The sequence below is a fragment of the Rhopalosiphum maidis genome, chromosome 2 (genome assembly GCF_003676215.2).
Source record: "Rhopalosiphum maidis isolate BTI-1 chromosome 2, ASM367621v3, whole genome shotgun sequence".
Taxonomy (NCBI): domain Eukaryota; kingdom Metazoa; phylum Arthropoda; class Insecta; order Hemiptera; family Aphididae; genus Rhopalosiphum; species Rhopalosiphum maidis.
In genome coordinates this window covers 45,329,376-45,343,329 of record NC_040878.1, presented here as the reverse complement: position 1 = coordinate 45,343,329, position 13,954 = coordinate 45,329,376, and the positions used below count along the sequence as shown (strand labels likewise).

General features: G+C 26.2%; 1 protein-coding gene across 2 annotated transcripts in view; it reads left to right on the top strand.

The window, feature by feature from the left end:
• Positions 1 to 13,954, top strand: part of LOC113553998 (maltase 2-like) — a 33,647-nt gene that overhangs the window by 17,674 nt on the left and 2,019 nt on the right. Inside the window, exons 2-10 of one of the 2 annotated variants that reach the window (XM_026957621.1) lie at positions 5,052 to 5,238; positions 5,314 to 5,493; positions 6,124 to 6,299; positions 6,721 to 7,082; positions 8,136 to 8,316; positions 9,132 to 9,324; positions 10,707 to 10,905; positions 11,399 to 11,545; positions 12,630 to 12,767. In XM_026957621.1, the coding sequence (XP_026813422.1) occupies positions 5,076 to 5,238; positions 5,314 to 5,493; positions 6,124 to 6,299; positions 6,721 to 7,082; positions 8,136 to 8,316; positions 9,132 to 9,324; positions 10,707 to 10,905; positions 11,399 to 11,545; positions 12,630 to 12,767 (1,739 nt within the window). In that variant the 5' untranslated portion in view covers positions 5,052 to 5,075. Of the gene's footprint in view, positions 1 to 5,051; positions 5,239 to 5,313; positions 5,494 to 6,123; positions 6,300 to 6,720; positions 7,083 to 8,135; positions 8,317 to 9,131; positions 9,325 to 10,706; positions 10,906 to 11,398; positions 11,546 to 12,629; positions 12,829 to 13,954 lie in introns of those variants that run through there. The other variant, XM_026957622.1, reaches the window with a different exon arrangement.

Here is a 13,954-nt window from a genome sequence, read left to right as displayed (position 1 = left end):
TATGCTTTTTCTTTTATTTTCAGAATGCCAAACACTGAGTGTATGTAATTTTGGTTTCGCTTTCATAATGATATAATATATTATATTACGTTTTGCGGTACAATATTATGTTCATATTATATTGTTCAAACAAATTATCGTCGAGTTTGTCTGCGCAGCAGGTTGTAGAGCTGTACTGTCTGAATGCTACTAAATCAATGTATAAATTTACGTGTGTGGATATTATGTTTATATTCGATTTGCTTTGTTTAAGTGTTCGTATAATGTCTACCTGTGGGTTTTTCTACTAATATTTATCATATCTAAATATTATGATGAACAAAATATTAACTCTCTATGGATTTTTATAAATTGACTACATGTCCTACATGATATACTTAAAATTTTAGGCGAATCGTTGACTGTACTGTGATAATTAAGCTGCAGCTAGTGCGAAATTTCAACGAAATAACAAGAGGTTATAAAGATAATTTCAAAACTTTTGGTGTTAAAAACACTCAAGTCCTACTTATACCAAAGTGCGCCTACGAAATAGATGGGCTGTGGCGTAGAGTCAAAACCGAAGATATTGTTCACTATCATGGTCATCCTATATTATACATTGGTTTTTTTGTGACGTTTTGTTTTGCATTTGGTAAATTGTATTAGAAGCTGTTAATAAAATACGTATAACAGTAGATACGTAATTTAGTTACTATTTACTTTCTAAAAGAAAACACATTTTTATACTGTAAATTATGACAATTTTTTTATTCATATGCACTTATTTATATATAATAGCTCACCCATAAATTCATATTATAATATTAAATTTCGTTGGTTCTGATGATCATAATATTACGCTGCACGAGCTGCCCCTGCTGGTACACGACGAGTTTTATTTTCCGTAGAACAACCCGTTGATCTACGCCTTGTAGTCGTGTTGGTTTGGCAATACCAATGTCGGATCATCACGTGCATGCGGCAATACTCAATTTGCCTAAACTAAACGCCTAGGGAAGCGCGTTTGATTAGGTATGATGTATTATCGATTTATAATTTATATCCGTATAGCCGCATAATATATGATTGCAATAGGCAAACATTTTATAAGCGATTATTTTATTACAAACGGAGAGCCATCCGTATAGTCTTCTGATCATTTGTGGACGGATTTAGGTACTGACGTATAATAACAATAATTGCACTACTTATAAATGGTCTAAAAATAGGACAAGAGAAGGGATTTATTCCCCATATCACCCGCATAAATATGTTATTACTGACGAACTGTGATTCATAATAGGTACATCGGATTTCATATCTGCAAGAAATGCTGGTATGCAGTATAAAAGTCAGAAAAATGTAATAGAAAGTTGATCACGGAAACAATATATCCAAAAAATAAAATGAATACTCAATTTATGATTATCATTATATGAGGGCATGGATTTGTATATACTCGTTTACTCATCTTGTGGCCAGTACACAAAATAACATTTTAAAAAGATATTGTTATAGATATGAATAAAAATTACATTATCATGATACAATAAAGGTGTAGCGTATGAATGGAAGAAGTTCTAAAGTTCCATTATTTATTGAAAATATGAACGTCTTAGAACATTTTTTTTTGAAAAGTTAAATAATAATATATACTATCTAGACATAGAGCAGTGGTCTTCAACTGGTAGATCGTGACCCTGATTTTGAGTCACGCAAGCTATAAAATTGGGTCACGGTAAGTCTTCTGTTTAAAATTTAAAAAATTCATATTCATATTTACATTTTATAATATAATATTAAAATCTATTTTGTACCTGTATATCTTACGACATCAGATAAAATAGTTTTTGAATAAACCGTACTATTTTATGTTTGTAGAAGATAAGAATAAACAATCAAATGAAATAATAGTATAGCATTGACCAAACTTAATTGATAAAAGTTCTTGTCATTTATCTATAGCATACATATAGTCTATACATATTATAGATTATTTTTTATAAATTACGGTTTTCTTTGTTTTCAGAGTTGATATCGTTGTATTATAAAATATAAATGTTAGTTGCGTTTAGTCTATCAGTTAAACCATATTAACGTAGTGTCGTTTTAGTTTTATTTCGTAATATATGTAGTTTTTGGATAAATTTGCAAAGTTATGGTATATGGATAAATTTGTTATTCAAAAAAGCGGTGAAAAGTAAAAACATAACACAGAGGAAAACATAACAACGTTACCAATGGTAACAAATAATGGCAATTTAAACTTCTTTTTTTTTTGTTTTGTGGTTAACAAATTTAGTGTAGGTCGTGAAAAATGTGTGGTAAGAAAAGTGGGTCACGAGTCAAAAAAGTTGAAGACCACTAACGTAGAAATTACTCTGTACTTTAGAGCCGTTTATTGAGGTTTACTTGTGACGGCTACGGTTGATTTACATGTAGCATGTCTTAGCAAAAATAAATTGTATTGTATTATAAGTAGATAGGTTTCGGGAAAAACAAATTGTATTGAAACACTATGGTTTATTCTTGTAAAGATTTTCTAAAACAATACTTAAAATTAAAATTGTGTGTATAGAACTCATTTATGTTTGTCGTTCGATTAAGAACTGTAAATCTTTTATTATTATATTATGCGAATTATGGATATTATAAAATATAAAAAATTTTATTTAAAATTAAAGTTTACGATGGCACGAACATACTTGTAAGTTAATATAAGAATTAAAATTATATTGTATCGAATTATACGAATAAAATAAGTTTATATTAACTATTTAATTGGTTTTTAATTGATTACCTTGTATTAATAATCGCTAAAATCTTTTTGACTCAATGACTAAGGAATAAAAATATTATTGATACATTGAAAATTAACTAAAAAAAGGTAGAAGATTTCAAATACCTATTTTATGAACAAAAATAGTCAAAATATTTTGAAAATTGTATCATCTCTATTGCTTAAACAATAATTATGACCTTAAAGCTAATTGAAATATTCGGTGAAAATTTCAAAAGTTGATACTTATTCATTTTTGAATCACAACAAAAAACAATATTGATTTGAGCAAAAATGAGGTTTTGTGTAAAAATTTCTATTAGTTTACCGATTATTTTGAAAAATATTTAAGCATTTTATCAACTATAGATCATTATCAGAATCAGAAACCACACTTATAGTCGAAAATCTAAACGTTTTTATTTTTTGAAGAACTTATTTATTATATTTATAATGTGTACCCATCTATATAAAGATTGAAAGTTAAAAATATAGAAGTATAGTTGGACTAGAATGTAGCATAGATAATAAACAATACTTAATTGTTTAATTAAAACATTGTAAAATACATTTAATGATTATTTTAAATTTTAAGTTAAGAGAAGATATTTTTTATGAAAAACTGTTAATTGATAGTTTTAAACGATTAAGCTCGACTAAAAACAGTAAATTTGTCGAATTATGAAATGTATTTTAGTTATTTAGTCGTAACTCAAAAAATAATGGTCTAGACTCTAGAAATTTGATATTTTGAAACTTATCAACAAGTATTTTTGAACATTCTAAAAATACAAACATTAAACGCATAAAAAAAATTATTTTTTGAGCTAATATTTATGAAGCTTAAACCATAAATAGAAAACTTGTGTGGTGAATATTTTGGTGAAAGGACATTTTTTTAAAAATGTTATTGAAGTTTAAATGGGTGGCTTAATTGTGATCGAAACTAGATTTTAGATGTTTAAAACTTTATAATTGAAAAAAAATGGTATTTGTTTGTTATCGCTCTATCAACAAATGATCTGTTGTACCTACTATTGTATTTTTTATATAGAGTAACAAAACTTTCAAATAATGGTAAATTGTAATTATAAAAAAATATTTACAATAAATAATAGCATTGTTATTAACTTATAAACTAATGTTTCATAGAAACATGTAAAAAAAATAAGACAGTTTTCCAAAGATCCTTAAATTTTACATATTTTATTTGTTCTAACAATCATTTTTGTTGTAAAAATTAAATGCAATTATTATATATTGTGCCAAATAACTAATAAAATTTTTTTTTAACAATATTTTAAATAAGTTATTACTTTTTGTTAGAAAGGTATGAGCTTTAAATTAGAATTACAAACAATATAATGACAAGCCTTAAACATACTAACACGATTAACATTATAAAATATAATTTCAAATATGTTATGAGGTAGGTATTTACCCTTTTCCCTTAAATGATGTCATACGAAATTAACTTAACCTAACCTACATGTAAGATATCATATAAATGCAAAGATATCGATTATGAATATCGAAATTTTAGATTTTAGATTAACCTAAAAAATATAAGATCACCTGGTAGCAGGGCGATAACAAATTAATTTCAACAGAACAACAATTTAAATTGAACTATTAAGACTTTAACATGCGTAATATTAAAAATTACAATTTTAATACAAACCACGCTATGATTTATGGTAGACAGTAGTTTAAAAAATGTTATGTAGTTTAAACCGTACATTTTTTATTTATTTTATTCAGTTCGGTCAATTTCATGACGTTCTCACGTGTATCTAGTTTGAAAAATATTAAATATATAAACATGCGTTTATCACGTTCTTCCAAACGCTGATATAGCTAGTTACATAAAGTTATTCTAATAAGCTATTATTATTTATCTATTTTCATACATAACACATTATTTAAAATTATATACGGATTATAAAAAAATACAATATAAATATATGATTAGTTTAATTATAACTAGGTAAACATTTTGTATTAAAAAAGATTTTTTTGTTATGCTTTTTCAGTAGTGGGTGTGATTAATGAAACAAAAAAATTATCATAATTATCTGCATTTTGTAAATCTTAAATCAACTCTATAAAATATTTAAATTAGTGTATTTATAATAAAAAACTCAAATAAAGATAAATATAGCAAATACTTAAAACATTTATTTTATACCTTAGGGCATGAATACTATATTTAATCACGAATTCACTAGTATCCATTTGTAATGTTAAAATTATTGTAAAGGTATTTTAGTTTTACTTTATTGATTTTCAGTTGGTCGTAGCTAATATAACAACAATGTATTGGACTTATATTTTAATAACTTGTATACAGTTAACTTATTGTAAAGTTATTGTTCCACCGACTGCAGTTTTAGATTGGTGGCAAAATTCCATAGTTTACGAAATATTTCCGTTGTCATTCAAAGATACAAATGGCGATGGGTCAGGCGATTTTAAAGGTATACTCGTACTATTATTTGTTATAATTATTTATTTGAAATTTATTAATAACAATTATTTTTTTTTGCTATCAGGTATAAATGAAAAATTAGATTACCTCGTAGATATAGGTGTGACTGCAATTTGGTTAACGCCATTTTTCGAATCACCTTTAGAATCTGGTGGTTACGACATAACTAATTATCTAGATGTACAACAAATTTTTGGTACATTAGATGATTTCAAAGATCTTTTAAATGCGGCACATTCAAAAAGTATGTCGTTTGTACCTATTATGTATAATACATGTACTTTTATATTATATATAGTATATATACTTTATATATATTATATCCCGTGTGTTCACCAATTTAGGGAACTCTGAATATCTCGACAGAATTGTATTGGAATAAATCGATTTTTTTTTACAAGCTAGTGGTATATAAATACACATTTTCAGATAAATTTCAAAATTTTAACCTTCTCGGTACATGCATGCGCAATAAAACTTGCATTTTTTTAAAAAGCAACCGGTATTTTCGATACCAAACTTGGATTTTTAAGTCATTTTGACCAATTAACCATGGCTCTAAAATCAAAATTGACTAAATAATTTCTATATCTAAAAGGTCAAAATTACTTAAAAATCCGAGTTTGGAATCGAGAATACCGGTTGTCTTTTAAAAAAATGCAAGCCATATTGCATATGCGTGTACCGAGAGGGTAAAAAATTTAAAATTTATCTGAAAATTTATATTTATATACTTACAACTGATTTGTAAAAAATGAGATTTATTCCAATATGATCCGACCGAGAAATTAAGTGTTTTTTTAATTGGTAAACACACTGTAAAATGTATATTGTTAAAGTAAAATCCAATCATTAAAAAATAATAATGTTGTAGACTTAAAAGTTATTATGGACTTTGTTCCTAATCATACCAGTAATAAACATATTTGGTTTGAAAAGTCTGCCAATAATGAAACTGATTACGCTGACTATTATATTTGGAAAGATGCAAAAAATCAAGAGGCAGTGATAAAAGATAACAATACGACTCCCATTGTGCCAAATAACTGGGTAATGTAAAAATTTAATTTATGTAGAATATTTTAGTATCTCATTAAATCATACTATATTATTAATAATAATTATATACCTATATACTATATATTATATTTAATATTATATGGTATTAAGTATTGTATGTGCCCATATAAATGACAAATGTTGATAGTACAAATTAAATTCTTACGTACATAATATATTTATATTTTATAATAAAAACAAATTTTAAAAATTAATATGATTTATATTTTTGAATTTGTGCAAAATTACTTAAATCGTTATTTTTATTTGATAACCAATTTCATCAGCATTTGAAAATCGAATATGAATAAAAAAAAAAAACTGGGGTAGTCGCTATATAGGCTATTATATAATGTATAATACACATATGTGTGTATATGTATTATTAATTTATGTTTAATTATCATTTTAGCAAATGATCGTTGAAAATGCCAGTGCTTGGACTTGGCACGAAGCTCGCAAACAGTTTTATTTTGCTCAGTTCGTTAAACATTTACCAGATTTAAATTTTCGAAATAAAAAAGTTCACGAAGAAATGAAGAATATTTTGAATTATTGGATAAAATTGGGAATTGATGGAATTCGAGTAGATGCTTTAAAACATGTATACGAAAGCGAAAATCTGGAAGACGAACCAATAATAGATAGTAATATGGTGATTAATTACAGTAATTTAGATCATATATATACAACAGATCAAGACGAAATATATGACTTAATTAAAGAATGGCGTCTATTACTTGATGACTTCAAGCAAAACGATCGTTATACAAGGTTTAATAAATTATTAACTTTTTAGATGTAGTTTTGAAGGTTTTATATTAAATTAGTTTTTCCGCTATATTTGGTTTCAAAACACTAGAATATATAGTGAATAGATACTTGATTGCAGCGTATTACCTGTAAACAATATTTTTCTCGATAGGGTTTTGAGAACACATTATTTTAATTCATAATTGCTAATTCGTCATAAACAATTGCGTCAACTGACGAAAAATGTTGTTTTATCTGTATCAAGGCCATAATTAAGTACTTTCCTTCACTTTGGTAAAGTACAATGTGTTGATCACTGATATACTTAAATAAATTGTATTGGAGAATCACCCTGCATATAAAAGTAACTTATTACTTATGTTATAATAAATTGTTCATATATTTTATTGGGCTGAGGCAATAGGCCTATCAAAACATAGTTCACCGCGCCACTGTCACTGTAGAAACAGCAAAGTTCATTTATATGGAGGGTATCGGTTACTGGGTGTATGGATAAAAAGATAGCCTCCACCTAAATTAAAGGAATTAAAACAGCAAAAGCAAACTTAGTAATAAAAATATTTTCAATAGTATTTACAATTTCTGAATTACCTATATTTTATCAATTAGCTACAAATTACGTATTTTAAATCTAAAGACAAACCACTCGCATGCGTTGTTTCCGTCTTTAGAGGCATAACACGGCAAATTGTACCACCTGAACTCCCGTTTTTTTATATTTTAATTTTAAAATTATTATTAATATCACTTTAAAATTATAAATTGTTCGTAAGTTTTGAAATGCTCATAATTCACTTCAAGATTAAAATATAAATAAACCTACGAAATGCATTAGATAATAGTCATGCTTTTAAATTTGACAATAGATCAATTCATTCTAATGTTAATCGTAACGGAATTAAATAGATTATTTAGAACCTACAATTTGCCATGCGTATCATGTGTTTGTAAGACGGGGTTGATGCATATGGGCTTTGAGTGTAATGTAGGCCATGTAGAATCTTCTTAACAATGTTATTATAATTATAATTTTAATGAACTTCTTTTTTTCAGGATAATAATGACTGAATCATATAGTAATAACAGCGTTTTATTTAAATATTACACTAGTGGAGCTGATGTACCAACAAACTTTAATTTATTAGAAAACTATCACTATACTCCTAAAGATTATAAAAGAGAAATTGAAAATTGGATAACTAAAATGCCAGTTGGAGCAACATTTAATTCGGTGGTATAAATATATAAACTAACTATAATATTATTATTTATATTAATTATTTTAAATTATAATAATATAATATATATATAATACTATTAGTACTTGACGTATAAACTTAAACGGCTTGCTAATATAATAAGTAGATATCAATGTTTTTGGAAATATTTATTTTACATAATTTTGAATCGAAAAAACAATATTTTTGAAATAAATTATGTCTTACACATTACACTACTTTTATCGTTATAATTTATACTTTGTTACTTTTTTATGATAGTATATACATTTTTCATTGAATATTCTAGAGCAGAATATTTTTCTGAAAATGTCCATGTATAAAAATTAGTTTAAGTTGTTTTATTGATAATTTATGATTTAAAATTTAGACAAACAAAGTTAGCGGTCAACATTTTCGGGGTACAGGCGAGGTACATGCATTTAACTACTCGTCTGAAATTAAATACCGGATTTTAAGCATATAGCGATGAATTTATTATAATGTTTTACTTTTTCAATGATTATGTGTATGTGATAACCTTTTGGAACATGTTCAACACTGAGTCTTATTTTTTTAAATATTAGAAACTTTTAGACATATAATAGATTTAATAAATATGTCACTTTTTGAGCTATTTTTAAATATTTAAAAATTTCAACTTATTTAAAATTTCATTTGATTTATGTCGATAATTTTATTTAATGATAATGAAAAATATTTCTAATAACTTTAATACCTTTCGAAAAATAATTAGGTTTACTTAAAATAATTACTTTGTAAAGGTAATTAAAAGTTCTCAATAATTTGATTATAAATCTTTATAATTTAGCTCCAAAACCACGACAAAAAAAGATTCCCTACTTCGTACGGTCCAGAACTAATTGATGGTATGAACGCTTTATCCTTATTTCTACCCGGCGTATCCATAGTTTTATATGGAGGAGAAATTGGTATGGAAGATATACCAGATAAAGAAAATTTTGCAAGAAGTCCTATGCAGTGGGATGACACGAAATATTCAGGTATGTAAATAGTGTGACCTGTGTATTTACTATATTCTAAATACAGTACCGTACAGACCTATCACCTATATTGTACTTATAAATTATAATCGAGTGTTTCAAACACTTTCGCTATTATTTCAAGTACCTAACCAATAGATACTTATATAACTTTGTGGTGTTATTGTATTATTATGAGTTATTATGACTTACGAGAACGTCACCCGCATGTATTGTCTCTGTCTGTACCTTTTCATTCCTTTTAGTTACGGCCTTTAAGACCATACCGTTAATGATACAAATGTATTTCTCTCCTCTATGGTTCTGTTATTTCCTTTCGGTTGATTTCCGGTCCTATCTTTCTGACTTATTTTTTTACAGTCTTCTTGTCTTAACCTCGTTCTCCTTAATGATCTTTTTTACGTCGATCATGCCCGTCCAAATTAGTCTTCTTTTAGCGATTTCTTTTATTACCTATATTTGAGGCATTTAGGCTTCTGAATAGCATTTTAAGTTCATAGATCTGATTAAATAGATTTTTTATTAGAGAAAATTATAAAATGTACTCAGTAATTTCTAACAGGATATCCAATAAGTTTTGTTACGTGAACGTTTAAGGTTCATATAAGAATTTTGTGTTATAAATTTGTAATAAAATTAAAATTATTGAGCTATACGTTAATATTTTGTAACGATAACGATAACAGGTTATGTATACGCTGTTAAATAAATAATTTTGAAGTTTTTATTATGTACGTTTTATATACCTAATAAATATTACAATAAAATTGTAAAATATGTATGTAGGTGATGTGGAGGGCAAAGCCTTCCGCAGACTTGTTTGATGTTTATAATTTTAGCCCCCCTTCTAACTTGCCAAATGTACGCCTATGGTTGAACGTTTATACAAAGACAAAACATGCGCTATGCGCAGAATGATTTCCCCGATTTTTTTATTATTACAATAAATTGCTGTTAACTTAGAAGGTCGATTAATTCTAATTATAATATATTGTGTAGAAGCAGTTAGCAGAAAGGCCATTAATTTTTAGTACACATATGTATAGAATAGAAATGTGCATGTTTATTTATTTGTAAATATTTGTATATTTATCTCGTGAATTTTGTACTACTTTTCTATTTTTTTTTTATTATGCTCATACAATTCATTACTTTTGTTTCCATTATTTTTTTAATTTATATTTTATAAGCACATACGAGTACATGACATACACACGCCGGCAAACTGGTCGGTGTTGTTTGTTAGTTCGTGATTGCGTGAACTACCTATTTCGGTACCCGGACGCCGGTAATATTGTTTATGTTCTCGGCCCGCACAGTCTGTGCCTAAAATTATGTGCGCGACACGCGTTGAAATTTAAACAGTATGTTATATTGTTTAGGGTTCACTAATAGCACACATGAACCATGGGTTGCGGTACATCCAGATTATGTCACGAGAAACGTTCAGACGGAAAATTACAATCAAAAAAGTTATTTGAACTTTTTCAAATCCATATCGAAATTACGTCAGACTGAAACGTTTAAAAGAGGAGGGTTGGAAATTGATATTTTTAACGATACAGTGTTGGTTTTGAACAGGTAACACGAAATAAAAACAAAAAATAACTAAAGTAATACCAATACGAAAATGTACTTTTTACTACTTTTACGTGTTATATCGTAAAAATGTAAAAAATATTTTATTTTTGTAGGTACAATTATTATTACTGTTATATTAGAAATTATTTACTTTAAAATTTTTTTTTTTTATAATGTATAACTTGATGTTATCGTAAAAAAATATTTAAAAAAAAAATTATATTTTTTCTATTTTATAGCAGGAATGCTATGTTGTAGGTGGGCCAAACTTTTTATCAATATATAAGTGTTTGTAAACTGCTGGAACGTCTTCTAAAGATTTTTTTTGTGATGTACAAGAACTTTTCTTACGACACTTTACCTTTTTTCAATAATGATAGTTGGCGATACTTATTTTTATTTACATAAATATTTATAGATGTATCCATAAATACTACAAATAAAATATGAGTTGTTTAAAATATATTAAAAACATTCATAAAAAATATTACAGATTTTTACCTGGATATGAGAACTACACATTAATGATCAATATGGATACAAATTATACACAGAATGTACGTTTATCAGATCAAATATCAAATTTGCATGCTACTTTAACTGTTGTTGTTGGATCCGGGAACTCGAATTTCAACACTGGGTTAGTGCCTAATAATTTTATAAAAACGACTAGGGAATCTTCTATTTATCAGGTGTGCGGTGTGCCCTACTTTTTTCAAATAATATATTCTTATACATACTGCGGGAGCCGTATATCGCGCGTAATATACCTATACTTTGAGTTAAGCACTTCAAAATATGCTTTAAATATTATCAGAACCAAAATGTATTAGCCATATAAATGACACAGGTCGCACGGTATTAGGTAAAAAGTAATTAATATATATACTTTCAGACTTATTAACAAACTTAATTCTACACTGAAAATTTGGTTCAAGGTACTGTTTGACTTAAACTTATTGATTTGAAAACAAATAATAATTTATAAGTTGTATCTATGAAAATATCATAGATATACTTACCATATACTTACTAGTTTAATCGATTTTTATAAAAAACTTGAAACAATTTTCTGAACATTAAATAATTATTATTAATGCGTATACTTTTTATTTTTACATAATTTGATTTTACTTAGTACTTATCTTTGCAAACAAATTATATGTTCCCGCACGATTTACGCAGTGTTCAGAAAGGTCTCGTTAGATATACTTGTCACATTTACATTCTTTTTTGAAAATTGTTGTACACCAAACATCGAAAAACTAATCAGAATGTCTAATCAAAATAAACACTAATTTCACTCTAATTTTTTTTTATATTTATTTGTATATATAGTCAGTTATATAATATTACATCAATATATATTATAGTATTTTTTAAAGTTGAAATTATTACTAATAACAAAATTTAGTAGGCATGTCGATCCATATTGACTATATTATGAAAGTCAAATATCTCAAAATATGTTTCGTATTTTTTTTTTTTACTTTTGCTAGACTTTTCTGATATTTCACTTTATTAAAGTTTATGTTCATTATGTATAAAATGATTAAAAAACACAATTGATCTGTACCAGTAGGTATAGTGTATACAATTTATTTAAATTTTAAAATTAAAATCTAGTTGGTTGATTCTTTAAATAATTAATTATCTAGCGTATAAATACTATTGTGTATAATATAATAATATTATTATGTTTTCTTTTATGGATCTATTTTTAGAAACTCGGTATCAACTACAGAATGGTTGGCTCTAAGTCCTGGTGCCACAGTTGTCCTCACTGATAACATTTCGACATTACCTAGTGTTCCAACAGACGAGACAGCAACAAAATCAACACCTTCATCCAGCACTCAATTGTACATAACATTAAGAGTAGTATTACTTTGCTTATTTTTAATTAAAATTTATAATCTATAATAAGGCTTATATTTTTTAATAAAATAAAAAATAATTTAAAATGATAATTTATTTGATATACCTAAGCTATTGAATAGAACTGTTAACTATTCTGAGCTGAGTCTTATTGATCCTCTACGGCTCTACCAATAAATACCAGACATTATACCTTCTTTTATATTAACCAAGCAATAGTAACTATTTTGTTTTCCATAGTCCCGTTGACCGTCAATATAATGATTTTACATTATAGTTGTTAGTTACTGTACATTACATCTATTTGATTTTTATTTTTATTTGATAATTATAGTTACAAGTTTGAATAATTTTAGATTTTGAGTGGAGCGATGAATGTTTTTGTTTTTTGTGGATGAGTACATGTCACACGATAAATGGTCCATAATATGCTCAATTTTAAAAAATAGTGGTTGCTTTGGATACCAAATATTAAAAATTCTCAGTAGTCAGTACTTATTTTTATAATCGGGAAAAAAAATAATTAGGGAAAAAAAGAAAACATATTATTAACGCAAATTTTTTATTTTAAACTCAAAAACGAATAACCGTATATACACCAAATGTTTATATAATCGTTTTTTATATACGATAACTTTTTAAAAATATTTTGACTATTTTTAAGCTATTTATAAGCATAAGAAATTTTTAATTTTTAAATTAAAAATCTAAAACTATTGTCACAATATTTTTATATAAGCATTTAAAATTAAAATTTTGATAAAATAAAATTCATAAAAACTCAAAAATGTACAAATTATTTTGTATAGTTAGAAATTCATAAAAAATTTTATTTTTATTCCTAACATTATAAATTAAAGACAAGGTTTTTTAATAGTTTTTTAACGATATTTAGCCTATACGAGTATATATATGAAAAATACATTTTGCTGGAAAGCCAATTTTTTTTAGAATGTATATTATTGCGCCTATTTTGTTAGATTAAGTGAATCTACAATACTACATGACATACCAGTCAGGCCACAAGTCCTGAATGGTCGAAGTGATGTGTTCCTTAGTCTACATATAGATATAGATGTAGATGATTCCGCGGAAAACAACGGATAATCCGCAACGCTATCGAGAGTACACTGTAATATAACAAAATAAATAAAATATATAGTATACCTAA